General features: G+C 48.0%; 5 protein-coding genes across 5 annotated transcripts; 2 read left to right on the plus strand and 3 right to left on the minus strand.

The window, feature by feature from the left end:
• Positions 1-772: 772 nt before the first annotated feature.
• Positions 773-4,449, plus strand: LOC112879902 (vesicle-associated membrane protein 721-like). Its single transcript, XM_025944331.1, has 5 exons — positions 773-1,161; positions 2,419-2,560; positions 2,658-2,778; positions 2,886-2,948; positions 4,039-4,449. The coding sequence occupies exons 1-5, from the start codon at positions 972-974 to the stop codon at positions 4,189-4,191; spliced, it is 669 nt and encodes a 222-aa protein (XP_025800116.1). The 5' UTR covers positions 773-971; the 3' UTR covers positions 4,192-4,449.
• A 1,652-nt stretch (positions 4,450-6,101) lies between these two features.
• On the plus strand, positions 6,102-9,080 carry LOC112879901 (vesicle-associated membrane protein 721). The gene is made up of 5 exons (XM_025944330.1): positions 6,102-6,291; positions 7,371-7,512; positions 7,607-7,727; positions 7,835-7,897; positions 8,665-9,080. The coding sequence occupies exons 1-5, from the start codon at positions 6,102-6,104 to the stop codon at positions 8,815-8,817; spliced, it is 669 nt and encodes a 222-aa protein (XP_025800115.1). The 3' UTR covers positions 8,818-9,080.
• A 1,312-nt stretch (positions 9,081-10,392) lies between these two features.
• Positions 10,393-11,187, minus strand: LOC112883124 (glycine-rich protein 2-like). The gene has a single exon (XM_025948354.1). It carries the CDS (start codon positions 11,100-11,102, stop codon positions 10,743-10,745), a length of 360 nt encoding a protein of 119 aa, XP_025804139.1. The 5' UTR covers positions 11,103-11,187; the 3' UTR covers positions 10,393-10,742.
• A 3,529-nt stretch (positions 11,188-14,716) lies between these two features.
• On the minus strand, positions 14,717-17,234 carry LOC112882251 (probable prolyl 4-hydroxylase 4). Its single transcript, XM_025947261.1, has 5 exons — positions 16,624-17,234; positions 16,005-16,062; positions 15,732-15,907; positions 15,577-15,637; positions 14,717-15,420 (listed from the first exon to the last, which is right to left on the minus strand). Exons 1-5 carry the CDS (start codon positions 16,969-16,971, stop codon positions 15,110-15,112), a joined length of 954 nt encoding a protein of 317 aa, XP_025803046.1. The 5' UTR covers positions 16,972-17,234; the 3' UTR covers positions 14,717-15,109.
• A 2,289-nt stretch (positions 17,235-19,523) lies between these two features.
• On the minus strand, positions 19,524-23,726 carry LOC112879378 (hydroxyproline O-galactosyltransferase GALT6-like). The gene is made up of 7 exons (XM_025943617.1): positions 22,753-23,726; positions 21,678-21,910; positions 21,299-21,586; positions 21,089-21,217; positions 20,797-20,970; positions 20,219-20,326; positions 19,524-20,127 (listed from the first exon to the last, which is right to left on the minus strand). The coding sequence occupies exons 1-7, from the start codon at positions 23,585-23,587 to the stop codon at positions 19,918-19,920; spliced, it is 1,977 nt and encodes a 658-aa protein (XP_025799402.1). The 5' UTR covers positions 23,588-23,726; the 3' UTR covers positions 19,524-19,917.
• Positions 23,727-25,271: the final 1,545 nt, after the last annotated feature.

Below are 25,271 nucleotides of genomic sequence, written 5' to 3' on the forward strand. Positions count from 1 at the left end.
CTAAAGATCTGATCATTTTTTCCGTCCTTTGATATTTGCTTCATTCTGCACCATTGATAGATGGACCTGATATTGAAGATGTAAAAACTGGAGCTGAGAGTTCAAAACTTCATAGAATTAACGCTTGGTGAGTAAAAATGGTAAAGGTCAAAGATCTTGACCGGCACACATTGGGTTAAAAAAATACCATTACAAGATACATAAAATGCATAATATATCACACTTTTTACAATATCACTTTTATATCATTATAATATGCTAATCTATATTTATATTGTTTCGCCCGTAGCAAGAAACGAGCATACTTGCTAGTAGAAAAATAAAGGAAAAGAAAAAATGAAAAGAACAAGGGAAAAGAGAGTAAAACATTCAACAATAGTGCTAAATGTACAAAATATTTCTGAATAGTAATATTGATAAATTGATCGTTGTTAGAAACTCAACTTTAACAATTTCTTTAAAAGAATTTCTTTTTACAAGCGGTACAGTCTTTCTACCAATTGCAGTGGTTTTAGACTTACTTGGTAGCCTAACTATTTCTAGAGTCATATCTGATGACTTTTGTATAACTTCTAGAAATATAATGTTGAAAATCGAGGAATACTTGGAACGCCAAAGAAAACTTCCAACCCATGCTCCTGTATATACGCGTGTACTGCATTCACACCCCGTGCAGAGAAGCGAGGAACGGATCAGCACGAGAAAATCATAAAACAAGTCAAACAGGGACTCATCCGTAATATCACTACCCTCGAAGGGATCAATTCGAGAAAAAGCAGCGTCCCCACCCCGAATTCGATTTCTTCCTCCCCCTTTTCCACGCGCACCACCATTCCCAAGCCCTCCTTTCCCCCTCCTCCACCCGCTCTCCCACATCCCCACCACCTCCGGCGAGCTCTGCACCGGCGGCAGCGGAGGAGCGTGGGGGCTGATCCTAGGAGGCCAAGGAGCAGCGGAGCGGAGACGAGGCGATGGGGCAGCAGCAGCTGATCTACTCGTTCGTGGCGCGGGGCACGGTGGTGCTGGCCGAGTACACCGAGTTCACCGGCAACTTCACCACCATCGCGGCCCAGTGCCTGCAGAAGCTCCCCGCCAGCAACAACAAGTTCACCTACAACTGCGACGGCCACACCTTCAACTACCTCGTCGAGGACGGATTCAGTGAGTTGCTTCCGCTCCCGCTCCCTCTCCCCCGTCGCTCCGATCCGCTCTACTCCGCCTGGATCTGCGCCGCCCCCGGCGCGATTCAGGGTTTTCCGCGCATAGATCTCGCGGGGGTTCGCTCGATCCGCTCGGTGGGGTCAGGTTAGGTCGTCTCGAGTAGTTTGTTTGGTAGGTTAGTGTCATGACCCAATGATGATGCCATGCGGGGTTGTTGCTTACGCTTAGCAAGCGGAGGAGTTGTTTGGGCTCCAGTTTGAGTTGAGATGTGTTTTTGGGAGGTTCGGGAGTTGCTGTAAATGGCTATTTTAGGGATATTTCTATGTATGATTGCATGGTACTCGGCAGCGGAAAATATAGGCTCGTTGCGTGATGTGTGTTTTGGATAGTCCTTGATCCGAGCGAACGTTGTCAAATATTGGAGGATTTTCCACCTTTCCGGGGTCTGGAAAATACTGCAATTGCAGCCGGATGTGTTTCATCATGCCTTCAATGGGGATAAAGGCATTGACATGTTTATCTGATGAAATGAAATGTGCTATATTGGTCCCGTTTATGGTCATTGGGAGATGCTTCCACTTTTCCGTTTCTATTGGCGTTAGTTGTTGTTTAGCTAGATTGTATTTTTATTTGGTAGCCCCTCCATTCTTAAATATATGATGTTTAGGACAAGCTAATTGGTTAATTTTTTAATTAACTAGCTTGTCATAAACGTCATATATTTAAGGATGGAGGTAATTTGGTCAATATAAGTGGTTGCAGCCTCTTAGGTGATAAATGCTGTAATAGCAAGTTCTTAGTGCCTAATATGACTTAGGTCCCTGTCCCCATTTAAATAGATTGCAGGTTGCTCTATAACAAATGTACCAAGTTATTATGCAAGAGAAGTTTGCTGCAAGTAACTCTAATAATAATAGAGAGTTTGTAATGTCACTGACCTGTGTGTTACTAGTTGTTAATCTTAATAATGGCTGACCAAATGGAAAACTTGGGGATATGTTTCTGCATATGTGTGACAGCATCTAATTGGATGTCCAAATATGGAAGTTCTCTTATTTCTATTTTCTCAAAGTCCACTTCAGTTAACTGAAGCAAATGTCACTGCATTTAGATTTTCTTATCTCTCCATTGTGAAGGTTCGTCATAGGCTAACATGAAGCATTGATCAATGTATTTGTGCTTTGGTGCTTGTTTTTATCTGTCACAGCCAATACTTGTACAACATATCGATGATAAATATTGTTTGCTTTTCTACAGCGTACTGCGTGGTTGCTGTCGAATCAGTTGGCCGACAAATCCCCATAGCTTTCCTGGACAGAGTTAAGGAAGATTTCACGAAAAAATATGGTGGTGGAAAAGCAGCTACTGCAGCAGCAAACAGCTTGAACAGGGAGTTTGGGTATTTTTCTTGTCGTTTATATGATGTATTTCATCAATCATGTTCTCATGTATACCGCTCCCTTGGTAACTAATCTATTTGTCTGTACCATTTAAAGATCAAAACTTAAAGAGCAGATGCAGTACTGTGTGGACCACCCTGAGGAGGTCAGCAAGCTTGCCAAGGTGAAAGCCCAAGTCTCAGAAGTCAAAGGAGTTATGATGGAAAATATTGAGAAGGTACCGTATTCACTCATCCAGAAAGATGAACATATATGCATTATACTGGAAAAGTTGGTACACCTTAAATATTCTTCCTGATTCCATATTACAATTTTGATATTCAGGTTCTGGACCGGGGGGAGAAGATTGAACTGCTCGTTGACAAGACTGAAAATCTGCGTTCTCAGGTAATGGATTCTATTATAATGTCAACATTAGCACAATTAGTTTTGCATGTAACTATTGTGTATGTCCAATATGGTAATCATGCAACCTTTTTATCTACAAAGCTTAAAAATTTATTGTTATGTCGATGAAAAATTTTATATAGAAGTTAGTCTTTCCCATGAGAACAAGACATGTGTATGGCCTGGATGCTTGCGCTTAATGTAATGCATAACGAATTCAACTTGATATGTCATAGAAGTCTTATGCTCTGTTCTACTCAATCTACCTAAAGCATCAATGGCGTTGTTGAGAAATGTCATTATTGCTGCAATAGGGGATTTGTTAAAATATTATCACTAGAATAGGTGTTTCTTTATTAGTTGGAATTGGAACATCATGATTGCTGTAACGGAGTTAAATTAATTGATTGAAACATCATGTTGTGAAAATGCTGACTAGCTCTGCTACTTTTAAGGTGAAGGATTCATATCATGACACATGACTGTCTAAAGGACCATGAAATCATGTAGTTTACCCATGCTACAGTATGCCATTAGATGACTAGCATGCTGTTCTTTTTGTATAGGTTGATATCTGATTAAGTTATGTAATGGACCTAAACGTATCTACATAATGTTTCACATATTTGATATGATTGCTGTTATGTTAGCAACTCTCCCTAATCACTAGGTTGCCTGATCTACTGGCATAAGTTGCACTGACTGCTTGCTTGAAGATATGTGTGGTTCCTATTGCACCGGTGAAGCATGCTGCATATAGCTTGTTAATTTCTTAACTATGTTAACTTATCATGCTATATATTTCTGTGCTGCATCTTTCATGTGGTCCTTCAATCAGCAGTCGTCCGACGTACGATAATAATTAGAGATCTCGATGGCCAAATTACCTATTTATCTACTGTGATGAGCATTGGCACGTAGCAAATTTTGAGAAATGGGGAAAGAATTAGCTATAATAAAGATGCTCAGCACTGGAATAATACCTGACAGCTCTGTTAACTGCCATCAATTTTCTATTCCCTATTTGGATATACGCCAGACTGCATACCTGTAACTGTTTCTTATGAGAACCTAAACACGCTGTCTGCAGGCACAAGATTTCAGGCAGCAGGGCACCAAGGTGCGGCGAAAGATGTGGCTGCAGAACATGAAGATCAAGCTGATCGTCCTGGGTATCATCATCGCGCTCATCCTCATCATCATCCTGTCGGTGTGCCACGGCTTCAAGTGTGGCAGCAATTGAGAAGGACGACGAGATGAGGAGTTTTGCTCTGTTGTAGTGGTTGAGTCCCGCGCTAATTATTCTTGGTGGTCACAGAGCGTTCCTGATGTCTGTGTTCTGTGGTTGTTTGATTGCTGTTGGTTGGTTGGGGGAAGTGACCTGGGTCATGACGGGGTTGAGTGTCGTGTAATTTTGAATGCTACTATTGTGCATATATAGCTTGTATGCTACCCTGGTCCGTTACGCTATATCAGTAGAGGTTACTACGTTTGCTCTCCAGATCTTCGCTGTCCAACCGTACAAGAAAATAACCTCCGTTTGTCATCTGTGATATCCGATTGGACGTAATTCGTATCGAGAACGTACGCATAGCAGTTGCATGCCTCTCCTTGTGCCGCGGCTTGGGTTGCTTGCAGCTTGCTGGATGTGAGACCTGCCTTACAGAGTTGTACTCTTCGTTTTTTTTTGAGTGAAGTTGTACTCTTTGTTAGGCGACTTTTGTGATGATGCTTTGTTTGAATCAGCCTTGGTGACATGCAACGTGCAATATATATATTTTTTCTCTGAGATGACTTCGAGTGCCTCACCAATTAAATTGCTTCGTTTGAAGGTCCCTCCAACTAGTGGTTTATTAGTCGAACTAGTGGTTTATTATTTATCAATATAATATTAATTTCTTATGATTTATATGCAGGATATGCAAATTTTCTATCATATATATAAATTTTTTTTATCCAAACTTAACACCTATGACATAATATATGAGAAAACATGGTAATACAAGAACGGTATATTGTCCAAAGTTCTAAACCAGTTTACAACCCATCGGTCGCTTCAGCTGTTCTGACCAGATGTAGTTGAAGCTGCTAAGCCGTTCGGCTGTAAGCCTAACCGTCTTTAGCTACAAAGCAAAGACCAAACATCTCAAAAAAAAAACATTGCTGAATACAGCTACTCAGCTGCTGCAGCTGCAACCACAGCGCTGCAACAGTAGCACTACCAAACGCTCCCTGAAAACCGATTCAATGGTGATTGAACTGTTGAAGTGCTGGGTTCGATGGTTCATTCATCTAACTGACTGGACAGTTGGTTTATAACGGTGTGTAAATTGAGCTATATTTCATACAAACATAAATAAGAAAAAATGGAACAATGACCTCGATTTTCAGCATTTATTCCTTTAACCCCAGCCTCCTTCACGCCTGTTTGCTTTGCTCAGCCACCTCAGCTCGGTTTTATCTAATTTCTTATGCGCAAAATCGGGTTGTTTCAAGGAAAAACCGCCGATTTGATCGGATTATTATCAGTTCAATTGCTTACAGGTCTTTTAGCTCAAATAAACTGAAGAGGTGCCTAGATAGAAATTGGTGGATTTGACTGGTTCGTACGATTTGATTGCATACTTGCATTTATCACCGGTTCTAGATTTACCGATCCAACCTGTGAACCAATTTGATTTTTTATACATCTATGGTTCGATAGCTTAACTTTATCTAAAATAAATGCTGGTGCGTTCTTATAAAAAACACTAATGGTACCGCTTGTAAAATGTTTGAGATCTCCTTAAAAAAAATGTTTGAGATCTCCAGCCGTCCCAAGATCCGAGTACGCGTAGACATGGGGAAAAAAGCGAGGAACGGATCAGCACGAGAAAACCATAAAAGGGGTCAAACCAGGGGCTGACCCGTAATATCACTACCCTCCGAGGACCAATTCGCAAAAATCCGCGTCCCTACCCACCCCGAATTCGATTTCTTCCTCCCCTTTTCCTTTCCACGCGCACCACCATTCCCAAGCCCCCTTTCCCCCCTCTACCCGCTCCCCCACATCCCCACCACCTCGGCGAGTTCTCCACCGGCGGCAGCGGAAGAGCGGGGTCTGATCCTAGGAGGCGAGGGAGCAGCGGAGCCGAGCCGAGCCGAGCCGAGGCGATGGGGCAGCAGCAGTTGATCTACGCGTTCGTGGCGCGGGGCACGGTTGTGCTGGCCGAGTACACCGAGTTCACCGGCAACTTCACCACCATCGCGGCTCAGTGTCTGCAGAAGCTCCCGGCCAGCAACAACAAGTTCACCTACAACTGCGATGGCCACACCTTCAACTACCTCGTCGAGGACGGATTCAGTGAGTAGCTTCCGCTTCCGCTTCCGCTTTTTCCTTCCCTCCCCCATCGCTCCGATCCGCTCGGTTCCGCCTGGATCTGCGCCGCCCGCGGCTCGATTCGGGTTTTCCGCACTACCACGCGTAGATCTCGCGGGGTTCGCTCGATCCGCTCGGTGGGTTCAGATTAGGTCTTGTCGAGTAGTTTGGTGGGTTAGATTTGACGGTTGCTTCGAGGCTAATCTGAGTCACGCGGGTTGCTGCTTAGGCTTAGCAAGCGGTGGAGCTGTTTGGACTCCACTTTGAGTTGAGATGTGTTTTTGGGAGGGTCCGGAGTCGCTGTAAATGGCTATTTTTAGCGCCCCCCCTCCCCCCGCGGATATTTCTATGTATGATTGCATGGCACACGGCAGCAGAAAATATAGTCTCGTTGTGTGGTGTGTGTTTTGGATATTGTCAAGGTCTGGATCATCCTGTATTCTAGCAAACGCTATCACATATTTGGGGGTTTTCTGGGTTCTGGGCAATACTGCAATTGTCCGGATGTGTCTCGTGATGCCTTCGGTGAGGATAAAGGCACTGATATGTGTATCAGATGAAATGAAACTTGGAAGAAGCTTCCACTTTTCCGTTTCTATTGGTGTTGTTGTTTAGCTAGATTGTATTTTTATTTGGTAGTCCTTCTGTTCTTAAATATATGATGTTTAAGACAAGCAATTTGGTTCATTTTTTATCTAAATAGCTTGTCATAAACGGTATGTATTTAAGGATGGAGGTAATCTGGTTAATATAAGAGGTTGCTGCCTATTAGGTGATAAATGCTGTAATAGCAAGTTCTTAATGCATGATATGACTTAGATGCCCTGTCCCCATTTCAATAGATTGCAGGTTGCTCTAGAACAAATATACCAAGTTATTGTGCTAGAGAAGTTTGCTGTAACTGTAAGTAACACTGCATAGTACATAATAGAGGGTTCGTATTGTCATTGTGACCTGTGTGTTAGTTGTTAATCTTTATAATGGCTGACCAAACGGAAAACTTGGGGATATGTTTCTGCATATATTTAACATGCTGATGATAAATATTGTTTGCTTTTCTACAGCGTACTGTGTAGTCGCTGTTGAATCAGTCGGCCGACAAATCCCCATAGCTTTCCTGGACAGAGTTAAGGAAGATTTCACGAAAAAATATGGTGGTGGGAAAGCAGCTACTGCAGCAGCAAACAGCTTGAACAGGGAGTTTGGGTATGTTTCTTGTCTTTTTATATGATATGCTAGATCAATCAATCATGTACACCGCTCCCTTGTTAACTAACCTATTTGCCTGTACCATTTAAAGATCGAAACTTAAAGAGCACATGCAGTACTGTGTGGACCACCCTGAGGAGGTCAGCAAGCTTGCCAAGGTGAAGGCCCAAGTCTCAGAAGTTAAAGGAGTTATGATGGAGAATATTGAGAAGGTACTGTATTAACTCACCCAAAAAGATACACATATCTGTATTATACTGGAAAAGTTGGTACATCTTAAATATTCTTCCTGATTCCGTTTTACAACTTTGATATTCAGGTTCTGGACCGTGGGGAGAAGATTGAGCTGCTTGTTGACAAGACTGAAAATCTGCGTTCTCAGGTAATGTATTCCTTCATGATGTCAACAATAGTGCTCCTAAACCCTGCAATTAGTTTTGCATATAACTGTTGTATATCCAATAAGTAATCATGCAATATTTTGTCTACAGAGCTTGTAAACTTTACTGTATTGTCGAGGAAAATTTTCATATAGAAGTTAGCATAGGTCTTTCCCATCGGAATGAGGCATATGGGCATGACCTGGATAGACTTGCTCTTAATGTTAGTGGATAATGCATTCGAATGTCATAGAAGTCTTAGGCTCTGTCCTACTCAATTTACCTAAAGCACGTTGTTGGTGAAATGTTATTATTGCTGCAATAGGGGATTTGAAAAAATTATCCCTAGGTTGCCTGATTAGCATAAGTGATAAGTTGCACTGACTGCTTGCTTGAAGATATGTGTGGTTCCTATTGCACCTGTGGAGCATGCTGCATAGCTTGTTATTTTTTAACTAACTATGTTAAACTTCTGAGGCTGTATATTTCTGCGCTGCATCTTTCATGCGGCCCTACAATCGATAGTTGTCCAACTGACCATAATAGTTCGAGATATCAATGGGCCAAATTGTGTGTTTGATGCTGATACTCATGATTGGATTTACCTATTTATATCCTGTGATGAGCATAGCACATGTTTAGAAATAGGGAAAGGATTAGGAATAATTTGATGATCTGCACTGGAACAGTTTCTGTTTCCTGTTTTTATGTATGCCAAACTGCATACCTGTAACTGTTTCTTATGAGAATCCAAACACGACGTCTTCAGGCACAAGATTTCAGGCAGCAGGGCACCAAGGTGCGGCGAAAGATGTGGCTGCAGAACATGAAGATCAAGCTGATCGTCCTGGGCATCATCATCGCCCTCATCCTCATCATCATCCTGTCGGTGTGCCACGGCTTCAAGTGCGGCAGCAAGTGAGAAGGATGACGCGATGGGGAGTTTTGCTCTGTTAGTGGTTGAGTCGCGTTATGATCTGATTATTCTTGGTGATCACAGAGCGTTCCTGATGTATGTTCTGTGGTTGTTTGATTTCTGTCGGTTGGTTGGTCGGGGGAAGTGACTGGGTGATGAAGGTGTCCGAGTGTCGTGTAATTTTGGATGCTACTATTGTGCATGTATAGCTTGTATGCTACCCTGGTCCGTCCCGCTATATCAGTAGATGTTACTACGATTGTTCTCCAGATCTTCGCCGTTCAACGGTGTATAGAAATAGAGCTTATTTTTCGTCTGTGATTTCCAATTGGTCAGGTCATCGAGCACGCACGCATAGGGGTCTCGTGCCTTTTTGCGTGCCGCGGCCTGCGGGCGGCTACGGTTTGCTTCCTGGTATGCAGTTGCTTCCTGGATGTGGACTTGAATAACTTGATGGCTACTTGAGCCCTGCCTGATGGAGTCGTACTCTTGGTTAGAAAGCTCTTGTGCTGATTGATATGCTTTGCTTGAATCAGCCGTGGTGACAAGCTGCTTAGAATTAGGTTCCGTGGGCACGTCAAGTAGATGCCCGTGCAATATTTTTCTCTCCCAGATGACCTCAGTCTCAGTGCCTCCGCCAATAAAATTGCCCTTGGTCTGCTCAAAAAAGAGAAAAAAAAATTGCTCCGTTGGTCGGTGGCCCTTGGCCATCTATGACTCGAACAGCCAGATGGTGGAGCTGGCAGCTCAACTGCATTAAAACTAGTACTGCTGCTTGTAATGTTGATTGAGCTCGAGATGGAGCCTGAAATTCAGACGTGCCAGGTTTGGTTCGAGTAGGCTGAGTTGGCAAGAGCGCGTGTCCATCTGCACCGGGACCGGAGGAGTTGGCCAGCTGCACCAAATCTCAGTCAGACCTGGACAGGAGGAGTGAGCGTGAGCTGCCAGCCAGACGCTGCCGCTCGGCACACCAGGCCGACAGGCCCCCCAAGCTGGAGCGCCATGCTTTCAGGTAGAAGCTACTAGCCTACTGCCCACTAGCACATGAGCGCCGAAGCAAGCCTTTGGCCAAAGGCAGCGTGGGATCGCGGTGCCCGCACGCCAGCAGCACGCGCGCGTGTGGGATCTTTCCTTTTCCTTCCTTCCCGTGCGAGGTCACGCGCGCCGCGGGCCGGCAGCTCCGTCCGCTGCAACTGCAAAGGCGTCGCGTCGAGGGAGCGGCGCGCCGGTACGCGTCACGGGCACGGCCCGCCTCTCTTCAGGTCCGGGGATCCTCTCAGCCTTTCAGGTGGCAAGCAGTGCTGCCGCAGGTCCGCAGCAACGCACGAGTACTCTGCTCGCATCCATCGACCTCCTACCCTTTTACAACCCGACTTGATTCTTAAATATTTTTAGTTTAAAATTTCAAAAATACAAACTAACTCGGTCTTTAAATTATCTAAATTACAAATGTTTAGCTTGCGTTCCGAAGGTTTATGACGTCATCCATTCATGACGAAGAGGGAACACATTCTCCTCCCTCGCGTGCAAGCGGCTGGGCCACACTCCAACTAGAGGCGCGTTTTAAACAAACAAGCAAGATGCACACGGTGGTTCCAAGCTGAGCAAACCATCGGGGGGTACAAAATACAAATCCAACACATGATCAAGGCGCGACTCGACAGATCGATCAGCACACTCTACTACTACTACTACTACTACACACACACACATACACACGCTCTGGATCTTTGACACGTGTACACCGAGGCACACGTATACGCCGATACGCGCATACGCGACCGTGACGTACGCCCTCAGCCACGAGGCCAGATTACGAGCTCTGGCATTGTGGCACACGCGTACGTGCACCTTATTACACGCACACAGGTCACGTAGCCACGTATGTAGGCACGACGTTGCAACTCTAGCCATGCACACACACACACACCTTACGGGACGCCGCCGCCGCCGCCGCCGCCGCCGCCGCCGAGGCCGCCGCCTCCACCGAACCCGCCGAACGGGCCGGCGCCGGCGACGGCCCCGCCGAACGGGCCGAACCCCGCGACACCCCCGCCCAGCGGGCCGTGGACGCCGCCGAAGAGGCCGCCGCCGCCGGTCCGGCCGCCGAACACGTCGGCGGTCTTGGCCTCCTCCACGGCGCTGTCGTCGTCGTCGTCGCCGGCGACGGCAGCGGGGGACGCGAAGGTGGCGGTGTCGTCGCAGTCGCCGCGGGGCGTTCCTCTCGCCGCCGCCCCGGCCACGGCGAGGCAGAGCAGCAGGGAGGCGGTGACCCACCACTTGGCTGCCATTGCTGGCCGCTAGCTAGCTCTTCTCGACTTCGAGGTGTCTGAGCCTCTGAGGTGAGGACAGTGGCGGGGGTTTTAAAGGGGAGTGGAGGAGAGGGACAGGTGACGAGCAGTGGCAGCAATCAATGGCGCGCAAGCCAGTAGCAGTTCAGCAGCTGCCACGGCGTAATAAATCGGGGACGAAGAAGTTGATGGATCGACGAGCATGGAAGTTATGGCGGGAGGAGGGAATATTGCAGGGGCTATGCGAGGTGCTGTAGAACACCAGGAACTAGTTTCTTTCCAATATTTTCCCCGTTTTACCATCCTTTCCAACTTGTACATCTACGACACAAGAACAATATTTGGTGAAAACATGGAAACAGAAGCCCATGAAAAAATGGGGCTTCTGTTTCTTTTTTTTTAACCCCTGAAGGAAGTCAGATCAGAACTTAAAATGAAGTAAAATCATGTACAAACCACTTGCCGTCAAGGACACAATATTCGGCGAGAATATAATTATATTAATCCAAAGATGAAGAAGGTTCATCGATCCTTTAACCATGGACACACAGAGGGTCTGATACTCTGATAGCCTTCCTCGCACAACTTTAGGTAGCTTTGGGCCTCTTTGTGCTGTTGCTAGAAAAGGATCCATGGTGCTTTGGCAGTTTTGGAGCTTCTTTGTTTTTCTTTAGCTCGCCCTTTAACTCTCCATCTAACTTTTATCTTCTTCCTATGCATGCCTCTTGCTTGTTAATTATTGCCAATTTTTAGGATGGGGAATAGCATGCATGGTGTCATTTTTTGTTTTATTCGGTACTTTAGTCCGAAACCAAAACCTACTGATCGAACACCTTTTCAAATCAATTATGAAAAAAAATGTCTTGACGTTTTCCAAAAATTTGACATGATATTAACTGACAATGAAGGAATTCAATTAACAAATATGCCGAACTCTGTAACATGTCACGTTTTCCTGGATATATGTTCTGTCGCAGTGAAAACGATGAGGTTATTTGCAAGCAGTGCATGCTAGGTATGCAAATCAAAAGCATCTTTAGCAAGTGGGTCTACTTTGAATCTGTACACAGCACATACCAGAATGGATTTCACATCTCATCACGAGATAGATAACAAACAAAGCCCTGGAAATTATTGGTTATCTTATCTCTTTACCTGTTCCTCTATAGCAAACTTGCAATGTGCTCTTCCAATCAATACAACAAGGAAACAAACATAGAGAGAAAAAGAGAGAGAATAAATACTACTACAGACATGTGCAAAGCAAAACAAGTAGTAAGCTCTTGCCCATATCTCTCTACCCAACATTTAATTTAATTTAACTTAATTTGATGCCTGTCTTCTGTGAGAAGGAAGCTTGATAGTGCCAGAGCAAGTGTGTACTTCGGAAACTTCCGTTTATCGGAGTGTGTGTGCCGCAACCTATGCCCGGCCTGGTGATCTTCCTGACTCTCCAGCTCCCCTGAAAGATTGCAGAAGGGTGAGCCATTGCAAACTAGAGGAAGTGAATGGATTCGAACTGTTGTGTTCAAGGTGTTCAGCATTGACCTTTTGATTAACTAGTAGCTAATCAACAATGGCATAGTAGGATGTACTTTGTTTGACTGGCTCAGATGATTGTTAGCTAATCATTTTGAATATGATCAGTGTATGCAGGGTAACATGTTGGTGCAATGAGGACAAGAGTGTTATCATATTTCCAGTGTTGTCATCTTGGTATATTTTATCATGAACTTGTGACATCTGAACTCTGAAATGAAAAGTAAATTTTACATTTGGATAGAACAAGATTTACTCAATAAAAACTTATAACACGGATGCCTTGTTTAGTAAATCAATGCTTGGCGAACCTATAGCGACAACCCTTCAAGTGGAGCAGGAGATCAAGGCCGAGATTAGTTACTCAAGGCGGCCTGAGGGGGGGTCCTGTGCTACCTTAGTTTCTATGTTATTGTTCCTTTTATAGCTTTTTTGTGTTTTTCGAGTTGTTTAATCTTTTATGTATAGCACTTTGTAAAAACTTGCATGCTTCCCTCCATAAATGATATAATAGTGCTCCTGCTTTGCAGTTTTAAAAAAAAAGGCACTGAAATCAGAATTAAGCAGGCTCTTTTTACTATAATTTGTCAAACTTGATTTAGTCTACACCAAAAACATGAGAGAGACAATTAGGAATTAGGGGCCAATGGAAGGACATGACCAAGAAACTAGATACCATGCTCTTTCTCATCTTCTGCCTTTTTGGCATTTGGTTTCAAATGAGAATCTCAAGAGGTCCATGGAAGTACATGACCATAGAAGGGCATGAAGGTAGGAAGTTGATTTATAAGTTGAGACATGTCAAGCTAGTATTCAGCCTGAATTTTTTTTCTCGAAGAAGAACCGAGAGATTTCCCTCAAAAAAACAGTAAAAAAAGAACAGAGTGAGAGAAAGCTGCACATGCCATGTTTGCATGCAAGAAAGAGACGGTACCTGTTGTGGATTGGATCCGGTCCATTGGGCACCCTCCTCTTGCTGCTGCTTAAAGGATCATCACCATCCCTCAAGTTCTTCAGTGTCCTCCTCTGATCAGCCAACCCTCCATTGGTTCCGATCACCATCCGCCTACCACCTACTGCAGCGAAGCTTACTGGAAGTGATGATTTCCCATTCCTCTCCACCACAAAAGACACCAAAACAAGGCCCCCAAGCAGGATGGCCACAGCAACCACCGATATCCACCTCGCAGACCCAGCTAGCCTGCTCATGATCATATTCTACTTTCAGTTGCAATTCTGTACTGCCACTACCCTTCTATGAGCTTCTCATGAGGTGGTGCAACCATACAAGCGCAATTCCATTCCTCAGTGAGAGGCCACCTCTCTAAGCACAATACATTGTGGAGAGGCTGTGTGTTTTCTTCAGAGTTTCTTGTTCCTGCAGCAGGTTCTGATGTGCTTTTGAAGGGTCTCTAATGTTGGGGGCCAGGGTAGAATCAAAGCAAGCCAGAAGCCATGGCCTTCTTTTGTCCTTTGCTTTTTGAGTTATGTATTTTCTCCCTTTCCTTTTTAATTTTTCTCTGAGATCTTTGAATGGTAAAAGAGAATGAACAGGAGTTTCAGATGTCAAGCTGGCAGTGCTTTCTGGTCCATGATTACACCTTGGTTACCCTTGAAATACAACTAAGGTTAGAGGATAACCTAGATTACATGAAAGTGATTAGAATAATGAAACAAAGGAGATATGTGATCTTGAGCAAATCTAGGAGGAGGCATGACAGGTGAGAGACTGCACTGGCAAAGTGAGGCCCAAAAGCAGCATCAAAGTGAGCAGCACCCTGAAGGAATACACATCTCCATGCCACTACTTTCAGGTGATATATCCCTATCCTTTTCATTGGATCTTGAGTTCTTGACTATGCATTACATTTTCACTTTCAGTCATGAGGAAACATTGTGCTGAAGATCCATTCAATTTGAATTTCATGAAAAAAACTAGGCTCCAAACTTCTTTTGAGTTTTGATTTGTCCACAATTATCTTTTTTTAGCAAACATAGCTTCTCTGAACAAAAGGAAAGCTGTGGCAGGTGGGAAAATCCACACAACTTCTATGTTGTGGAAAGGGCCAAAGTAGTTGGTTATTTTTTAGGCAGCCTGACACACTGGCTGTCCTGAAATCCACTGTTATGAAAGGTAACAAAATTAAAGTGGAACATGGAGTTGCATTGCTGCCACTGCCAGTGGTAGGGAAGATTCTATTTCTTCTGAATCAGTAAATGCCAGAAGTTACTTCATCTTCCCTTCCCTTGCAGTAAACATTGAAAGGCTTCATCTGCACTCCCAGTAAACTTGAATGTTTAAAAAAACATAAGAAAAAGGAGGCTTCTATCACCACTACTGTTCAATGTTTGAAAACTAAAATACCGCCTCATTTCATCTGAAGAAAACTTTCTCTAGTTATGTACACATCAAGTATAGTTCCAGAAAGTGATTGCAATACTGCATTTTGAAAGAAGTGTAAAACAGCCTATGAATCACAGACTTTGCAGCTCTTCCGGCACTGACCAGGCATCCCCTCGGTGCCCACCATGTACACCGGGTTCTTCCCGCATTCGCCCGCCGCAGCCCATTGCGCGCAATGCTCACTCTTGTCAGTGCACCCTTCAGTCTCCTCCTCCGGGACCGGGGAATTCTCGTAGGACCTGACATGGATCCACTTCGGCGCCGACCATTTCTCGCCTTCGATGACCGGGCAGCTCCCATGGAGGCTGAGCGGGTCCGGCACTCCATTGACGTGAAGGCTGAAGAAGAGAACCGCATCACCTTTCACCGGTTTCACTGCAACAAGCAAATCGACCTTGTTAACCTCAAGATTCAGACTTTCAGAACTTCAGAGCCTGATGCTTCTGTTCTTGCAGACAGACATGGCACAACAATCTGGAACCATTTAATAAAGGTGCCGGATTTTCAGTTGTGAGATGAAGGATTTCATACCTGCCAATCCTTTCCGTGCACAGTCAGAGAAGGTGTCATCCTTGGGCTGAGACTCCCACCCCTGCATCAGTTTGAACCGGCAATGTCAGTTTGCCACAACAATTCACAGAGCACTTGGGAGTGGACACACCAAGAACATGGAACCTGTCGATTACCTTGGCGTTGGGGAAGATGGTCTCGCCTCCCTTGTTGACGGTGGACAGGTACATGAGCACGGTGGCGTAGCGGTGGCCTCCCCGGGCCTGGTTCACCTTGTCGTGGAAGTAGTCGAAGTGCGGCTCGTACTTCTGGCCATGCTCGTAGCGCAGGATCTGGATGTTCTCAGCGTTCTCTGATGAAATCAGCCGTTGGTTTTGGTTACGCGTCAAAAACCTGAACCTGAATAGACATTCTGAATGGAAGCAAACAATCTGAATACGCTGTTTCACCTTCAGGAAGAAACGTCCATGCCGCAATCCTCTCTTCAATCCTGGTTACCACCGGATCCTTCGCAACACAAAAACAGAAAAAAAAACATTGACACCAGTTATTAGAACAGGAGCAATCATCCATTGATTTATTTTTTTAAAAAAACTTCCACTGCCAAATTCAGCAACAAGTTCTTGGCCATTCTTGCTAAAAAACTGGTCCCGGCTGCGGCAAATCAGTGCTGTGGCAGGAAGAGCATCAGCTGCTGCAGCCATGGACCATGGATGAGTACCCATCCCTGCAACCCTAGTAACTGCTGCGCAGAGGGGAGCCAGTGGTCCGGCGACTGACACCGGCCTGGATGTTTACGGGTTGCCGGGGGCGTGCCGCCAGTCAGTCAGATTCAGAGCAACGCGGCCGGTGGGTAGCAGTAGCAGCATTGACCTTGCAGTAGCTCTTGGCGCCGCGGTCGGCAGGCCGGAGGCGTCGTCGGGATCGAGACGGCGTCCGTGCCTCAGAGATCGTCGCGAGGACGAGGCCACATGGAACAGTGGGTTCCAGTGCCCGCAGCGAACAGAGGTGGCACGCGGAGGCTTGGCAATGGGCCAATGGCAAGTGGGTATGGGAGGGTGGGGTTACCTGGCGCTTGTCGAGGAAGGTGCCGGAGCTGGTGCGCACCTCGCTCATGACGCTCTTGCCGGAGTCGTTGTCCGCCACCATCGAGCGGTGAACCTTCTTCTTCCCCAGCCTCACGAGGTGGTCGCACTCGGCGTCGGAGAGGAAGCCCTTGTACACGAAGATCCTCGGTTGCCACGAGACGGCCTTCACGCGCGACGAGTTGAACGGCGGCCCCGGCGCGACGCCCGCCGCTGCTCCGTCGGCGTCGGCGTCGCCGAGGAGGAGCACCGGCACCACGGCGGTGGCCGCCAGGAGGAGCGCCAGGACCAGCAGCACGCCGCGGAGGCGGAGGCGGAGGCGGAGCCTCATGGCGGCGAATGGTCGCAGGAGAACGGAAAAATTGAAACAGATCAACGACGGTGCGCACGTATCAGTAGCTACTGCCGGCAGCCACCGGCAAGCCTCCGCCCCGCCCGCAGGCTTTATACGGGGCGCGACAGGCGAGCTCTTGACTTGACCGGCTTGAAGGTCTTCCTGTGGGTTCCTCGTGCGCGATACGTCGGCGGCCGCCGGGGTTTTGCGGTCGCCGGAGTCGGCGGGGGTTCGTGCGCGCGGTCGCTGGTTTCCGTTTCTGGGCGCGGCGCGTGACTGCTCACGGCATGGCGGGGAATAAAGAAAGAAAGTAAACCGGGGAAGGAAACTGACACGGCGGCGTGGGCGTGGGCCGCGTGGCCGCGCTGGTCGGGGCGGGTGGTGCCTGCCGACCCGTGGTTTGCCATGACGGCCGCCGGGAGAAACCGGGGGAGACGGCGGGGAGGGGGAAACCAGCGGTGAATTTTGCTATGGGTGATTGACTTTTTCACGCTGCGGCGCGCCACCGGCGGGGTTCGAGCTGCGGCGGGCAGGAATCACGTTCGTTTCGCAGGTCGTGGATCCAAAAGGAAAAGAGCCACTGACCAAGCATTGCGCGGCTGTCTGAATCGGGTGGTTGCAGACAACTAAAAGTGCACTTCTCGACACACGAAACTCCGGGTACTGGTAGTGGTAGTATGACATCGGCCGTGGCGCTCCCTCCTCTCCGACCCGCACTTCGTCGCCGCCCACGCGGCCCGCCACCCTGGGCCGCTCATCGTCGCCGCCCACGGCACCGATCGCTCGGCCGCCGGCCCCCTTCTTGACATCATGGACCTCTCGGGCCGCGTCATCAAGCGGGTTGTCGCGCCGGGGAGCTTCTGGGCAGCGAGGATGGAGTACGTGACGACCGCACAGATCGAGGCGTCTGCGTCCTGATTGGGAACAGCATGAGCTGCCTGGTGCTCAACCCCGCCACCGGAGCTGTGTCTGAATTGCCTCAAGGATTTGCAGAAGAACATTCAGTGCCGGCGCGGCACAGCTCCCATTACATGCACATGCTTGCGTTTGGCAAGGTTGCCTCGACAGGGGAGTACAAGGTGCTTCGGCCGCGCCACTCATATTTCCACCAGGAACAGCTGTGCGAGGTCGTCACCCTCGATGGCAGCAGCCATGCTCGGTGGAGAGGAAAGAAGGCCCCTCCAGATTGTGTTGATCCCGACCACTGGAGCAGAGTGACCATCAATGGGATTGTGTATTTCTTGTCGCGTGAACGGGTCAGGGTCCGGGAGGAAAATGCCGTGCCTATACGCCTAGCTTCGTTCGACCTTGAGACGGAAGACCCCTGAATCTGATGACCATTCCTATCGCTGATATCTCAGTGGCCTCCCTGAATGGCTGCCTAGTTGTGGTTCCTTCACTTCATTGCGTCCAATGTTCTTCTATGGACCTATGGTTTCTGATGGACATTGAAAAGGGTTTATGGGCCAAACAGCACAGCATACAACTTAACTTTGGTTTCCATTGTGAGGAACTTCCTGTACGGCTATTGTTGGGGCTAAATGATGGGAGGATAGTCACTTACTATGAAGACATGGGATTGTTGAGTATTTACGACCCGAAGACCTGCACCTACACAGATGTGGCGAAGGTTGGACCTTGTTATGAAACCGGTTTCTACACAGGAAACCTATTGAGCTTGCCTGATGGTGCTGGTGCTCAGTTGATTAGGTGAAAAGTGCATTCTGTGGTGGAGGTTTAGTTATTATTCTGTCGAAGCTGGCTTCTCCGTTGCTGTTAGAATGCTGCATGGGATATCGTTGCACAGTAACAGCTCCAAATTGCCAAACCTCAACTGTATGGGTGATTTTGAAAGTGGAGTTGCTTGATTATAGCACGCTTAGCCGATTTATGATAGTAGTGAGATCATTATGTGGCTACAGTTAGGAAAGTTGAGGAGCTTTTGCTTTGATATACCTTGGTTCTGGATGTTTACTTGCTGCATTCTGTGATTCTACAGGCTTGATTTAACTCTTATGCAACGCTTGTAATAGGACGTTATCAAAGCCCTAACTTTGTAACATCCTTGGATTTTGTTGCTGTTTGTCTGATATATATGCCCTTGTTGCTTACAAGCAGAGCATTCAACTATTGGCCGCTGCAGCTCCTGCTTTGGTTGGATTCTAATATTTAGTCATATAATGATCATCATCCATCTTAAACTTTCTCCATGTAATTTTCTATTCTAGTTGGTTTGATCAAAGTATTGCGTCCATGCATTCGCAAATGCTGGATAAGACTTCAAAATTGTAGTGATCTGTTTGTCCTCTAGTTCTCAACTGTAGTTTCCACAGACGAGCTTCATGTTGAAAGTTCTTGCTCATGATATCGACTGCTACAATGAACATTGTATTTTCTCAGCTTTTGCCGTAGAGGATTCACCGTTTATGCACAATGTATTTCGAATGCCCGGATGCTAAGAGCAATGCTTTATGTAGCTCTGAAATAACAGATTCTTAGGATTGCCAAAGGCACATAGGTATCAGTTGATCACGGTATCACCATCTTACTGAAGTATTGACGCACATGACTCCGTATAAGATAAATAAGAACTCAAGGAAGTCCTTCTGTACACAAAGGTATACCAACCCAACTCCGCCCAAGTCAAAATTTCTAGGTCAACAAAAGTTTGACGCAGTTACAAATATCCACAGGTATAAAAGAATCCCCAAGAACAGCGATCAGGGTGTCAGAATCAGCGGCTGAAACAGGCCACCGACCAAAAGAATGAACAAATCACAGAACCACAATCCCAGAAGAGCAACCCCTCCTCCTCCGAACTCATCATCCTCAGCGCCTCCAATGATCTTCAGTTGTTCCATAAGCGAGTGGTTGCTTATGGAGCTGATAGTCTCTCTTTTGCCCCAAAACCAATTAGGATTAGCAGCAGTTTTTTCATCATTGTCATCTCACATTGCAGCACCGGGCGCTCCCAGACTGCAGCTTTCGCCACAGGCAGATCATGTGTTGTGGCGACTGGTAGTGCGCCGTGAAATAGCCGTCATAGCAGCCTGACTGGTAGAACCGGACGTCGTGCCTGATCTCCACCGGCCGCCGCGTGTTGTTGAACTTCTCCACCCACATGCCCATGCTCACATCCTCCATCTTAAACAGCTGAGCACCAAAATGGACACACACATTCAGCTATTTTGCTTGTTTGGATGGAGAATTCATGTCAATCAGCTGCAAAGGAAGAGAATCTTACCCGAAGTGTCTGATTGTCAAATTCAGATACAATGTAGCGTGCAATGTCTGAAGAAATTACGTAGCCAGGTCCATTAGCATAATTCGGATATACTTCTTCCGGCCATTCCTGCATATAAAAAGAAAGCAATCTCAGGGATAACGTCTCTTATCTTTTAGTATCTACATTGTCAACAAGAGCTATCTTTTAGTATCTAGATTGCCAAGAAGAGCTGTTGTCCAATTCTGAAAATTTAAACTGGCATAGAGAAAGAGGTGACAACTATGGACAGTACAGCTACAGCTGTAAACAGCTTGCGAAATACTGGCAATGGCAGCTTGTGATAATCTGTACATAACTAGCAACTTGCAAGCAATTGTTTGCCACGAAAAATTATATGCAAGGATTTTTACCTGCGGAAGCTACTGATAAATTCATAAATGATCATGGAGTTTTCTTTTGCTGGCAACCAAACATCAACTGCACATTTTTTCTGTTTATTTTTGGTTCATATTTATCATAGATTGTCATGCAGGATACTCCATGACTAGAACACTATAATTTCTGGTTCCACAATTACAGAGGAAAGAACAATTTACCTCATAAGTTACGGCCCACTTGCCAGATCTTAATGGTCGATGGAAGTAGTTGATACTACCCACATACACACTCTTATCACTTCGAACTTTCTTCACTTGATCTAGAACTGAATCAATTCTGACAAATGTATCATCATCACATTTCATTACATACTTTGCAGGGACAACACGCACCTGCATAAACAAAGAACATTAATTGGGTATAAATATCAACGAAATCAACCTGCGAAGGAATATGGCAGAGCAGCTAGCATGTAAACATGTAATTGCCAGACAAGTTGAAAGCACTTACCCCATACTCGGCAATCGCAACAGTCTTCAACACAACGAGGTCGTAGCTATCAATGAAAGGCACTATAACGATGTCACGGAAGAACTCCGCCTCCTTCTTCAGCTCTGCGTTGACCTCCTTCTTTCCATTCTAAAAATTTTCTTAATTCAGTACGAGTTTGCAATTACGCAAATGAATAGTAGAAACATGAGTCAAGGAGGTAGAAGTTACCAGAGCAACAAAGAACCGAGCTACAATATTGGATGATTTCCTTGTATACATCATCCATGACTTCCTTACAGCCATACGCTCAGCAAAATGGCTGGCTGCTGAAAGAATGCCAATGAAGAGCTCAACAGGTTCAGTTGGCAGTGGTGGGGCCCTCCACTGCTCGGACATCTCAAGATATCTCTCCGGTGCGAAGCTAGGGTGCGAATTGGGTAGAGAACTAGCAAAAACTGACTCAATATCAATGTCTCCATTGATGGACAATGCAGTTGCATCCTCAAGGGAGTAACCCTGTAGAAAAAAAAAATGAGCTGGCAGTACTTTGCAATGCATACCTTAAGACTACTCATCAAGCTCTATGATGCTTTAAGGGTGAACTTACGGTGCGGTAAGGAAATGAAGCAACATGCCGCCCATCGACGTTGACATGGTAACCTTCCAAACCAGCTGTTAGAGTCATAACAAATAGCTTGCCTTCTGTGAATGGGTATGGCCAACTGATGTGGACATCCTTTGGTCTGCCAATCAAACGTTTCACCCACCATTTCATCTTTGACTCCTCCGTCTTGTTGTCATCGTCGCGAATCCATTTCTCACACTTGAGTTGCCCATCAACTGAAACACAAAAGTGACATATCACATGAATCATATGGCAGTGTTGCAAAGCAAAGTTAGGGTCTGCATTCTTGAAGTAAAAGAAATCCTGGTTCAACTTCAGTTTCAAGTGATGAAGTGAAGCATTTTTTGGTAAATTGCAAGGGACTAAATTGCTGGCTGCTGCAAGAGATGTTCTCTCCACCATGACTCATTCAACCACGGATCACATTCAGTTGGTCACAAGCTTGCATTAACAGCACTGAATAGTCGCATAACTTAAACTAGCTGGAACTAATTGGAGTATTGGACACATTAACTCTACAATATGACAACATAGCACATGGAACACACGAAATTATTTGTGTTCCCTATAATAATCAGGGGAGAGAGAGAGAGAACGAAGTTTAGGCTCTCACGTATCAGTTGCCTAGTCAAAACTCAACAGCTCTAAAACGCGGTTTCAGGTCAATGTGTACTTTGCAAGATTCCGCCGATTTCAAAAATAGGACACATCGCCATCAGGCCCCTTACGAAAACTGGAAACAGAGTTCTAACTCTTTCTAGAAATTTCCGGCGCAAACTTTGTACCTCCCGTTCCCAATTCCACCAAGCTACGCTATTCCACGAAATTAAGATCCCTGAAGTTGACAGACTTCAATTTCCGTACCTAACCAAACCAACCAACCATTCTCGGACCAACCTCTATCTTTGTAGTTAATTCAGATTCTAAAAACTAAACCAACATGCAAGCCAGAACATTGGACGATTAGATTGAAGAACCAAAGTAACCAAAACATCGAACCAAAAAGTAACCCGACAAATCTGGAGCTCGGTGGAGAGAGAGGTTGACGACAACTCACCGGTGTCCTCGACGGGTCGGGACGCGAAGCCCTCGCAGCGCTGCGACTGGCCCCACTGCATCCGGTAGCAGCTGTTCATCTCGATGACGGGCCTCCGGCTGTAGTCCCCGCGGATCCTGGGGTTGAAATGCAGGATCCTGGGCGGCGCCTCCCCGTCGACGGCCTTGGTGCCGACGAGCTCGACCATGAACTGCGAGACCATGACGGCGGCCTCCCCGTCCTTGCGCTCGGCGATCTTGGGGTCGTACTCGGGGCGGGCGGGCCGGGGCCGTGCCACGACGGTGACGTGGGACCCCACCGCGAGGCCGCAGGGGAGCTCCACCACGCGGACACCGTCATAGGGGAGCCGCTCCCGGTGCACGGAGACCGAGGCCGGGCAGGCCGGCGGCGGCGCCGGGGACGCGGACGCGGAGGAGGCGGGGGCCGGGGCGGCCTGGAGGTGCGAGAGGTGCGGCCTGGCGGCGGCGAAGGCGTCGGCGGCGGTGGCGTCGAAGGGGGTGGCCGTGGCGTTGGGCCGCGGGAGGAGGAGGAGGGAGGAGAAGATCGGGAGCGGGCGGGCGCCGCCTGCGGCCGGGGCCGGCGCGCCGGCGGGGAACGCCGGCTTGGCGGGGCGGGCGGGGGAGGACGGGGAGGCGAACGCGGCCGCGGCGGCCACCAGCTCCCGGCGGCGCGGGTGCGGGATGGGGAGCGAGGAAGAGGAGGAGGACGCCGCCGTGGAGCCCGTGAAGGGCAGAAGGGGGAGCTCGAAGAGGAGGACGAAGGCGAAGTACCCCGCGGCGGCGGCGAGGAGGCCCGCGCGGACCAGCCGCTTCTTCCGCGGGGCCGGTGCCGGCATCGCGGAGGGTTCTAGAAGGCGGCGGGGGAGGGGAGGGAGGGAGGGAGGAAGTAGCCGTTTGCGGGGGGACGGGGACGGGTGGTCGTACTAAAAATACTACCTGAGGAGGGGGAGGGCAGGGTGGTGGCGAGCTCTGACCGTTGCGGGGGGGAATGGGAGTCGCCGCGGCGGCGGGGGAGGTGACGACCTGGTGGGGAGGGCGGAACAGCCAACAGCCGACGGGCTGGCACCTGGGAGGGAGGGAGGGCGGCGGCCGGAAATATGCCAACGGCTTGGAGGTTTGGGTTGGTTGACATCTCGGTGGTTTTTGGTTTTACCACGGGAATGGATCATCGATGTGACACCGGAGAGAATCTAACCGCGTAACAAATTACCATATAATATAATATATTATATGTTTGCTACAGTAATAGTTGTACTATTAATGATGCACTGTCGTGCTCGCTATAGCCAGCTTGTATCAAGTGCCGAACTTCCATATCCAAAGATTACAAGGTACGTGAGATATTAAGATCTTTTTAAAATTATGCACGAGGGAAAGTACTAAGGAAATAAAATCTTAAAAGTTAGTATATGCGGATTAATAGAACGTTGTCCTCCATGATCAATAAAGTTTGAAAACTTACATTTTTGATATATTCTATAGTTCAAACTAGAGTGGTGTAAAATATTTTTTATTTTTATTTTCAGATTATGAAATAAACACCCTGTTAGACTTGCCAGCAAGCTAGAACAACCTCGGGTGTTGCACACTATCTCGTTTCGTAAAAGAAAACTGTCAAACAGAGTAAACTTTTGGAAGCTGACTAGTACAAGCTTTTGCAGTACTAATGGAGTTGTGCAGCAGGCTGCCCATCCAGGAGTGGATCCCACGGCGTCAAGCAATGAAGCTCCATTTGGAGCACAGTAGCCATCGAGACCGCCGACCAGGTCGGACGACACCGGTTGGCTCCCGCGGCTGTTTGCTGTACGGGACGTAGCCGCGATCCGACCCGCGGCGGCCGGGTCGGGTTGGACCCCGTGGCCGCGGTCCGCGGCTTGCGCGGGTCGCTGCTCCGTACGGCCGGCGCGGCGGCACCGCCGCCTGCCGTTGCCGGCCACCGCGAACGCGGCCAGCCAAACAAGTAAACAACCCAGCCGAACCGAACCGAACCCAACCCCTTGCCCCGCCGCGGCCGGAGGAGGGCAGCCACGCGAGCGAATCGGCGGCGAGCCGGCCGAGCCGAGCTGGCGGACCCGCCACCGGACCGCCCGCCAGGCGGTTCGTGGCTGGCTGGCTGGCTGGCTTGCGCGCGTGCCGGTGGGAACGGTGCGCGTGCGCGTGTTGCGGATTTCGGCCGCGTGGGCGCGGCGGGCCCCACCGGTGGCCCCAGCCGCAGTTCGGCTGCATGGCGGACACGTCGGTCTGGCCTCCGGCCCTGCCTGCTGCCGCGGCGCTGCGGGACCGGCCCGGGTGGGGCCCGGGCCCGGGCGCGGGCGCACATGGCGCCTGTCCGGACCCTGGGCCAACAGCCGGGAGCTTCGCGGGGGCGGCGCGCGGATCCTCGCCGCCGTGGCCGCGGGCTAGACGGCGCCGGCCGCGTAGCGCGTGCCGCGTGTGTTCCTTCCTGTGCTCTTCTTCCACCGGGGGCTCTGAACTCGTGGAGCCGAACGCTTCCTTTGTGCGCGTGCGGGAGCTGGGTGG

Source organism: Panicum hallii, chromosome 2 (assembly GCF_002211085.1).
Source record: "Panicum hallii strain FIL2 chromosome 2, PHallii_v3.1, whole genome shotgun sequence".
Classification (NCBI taxonomy): Eukaryota; Viridiplantae; Streptophyta; class Magnoliopsida; order Poales; family Poaceae; genus Panicum; species Panicum hallii.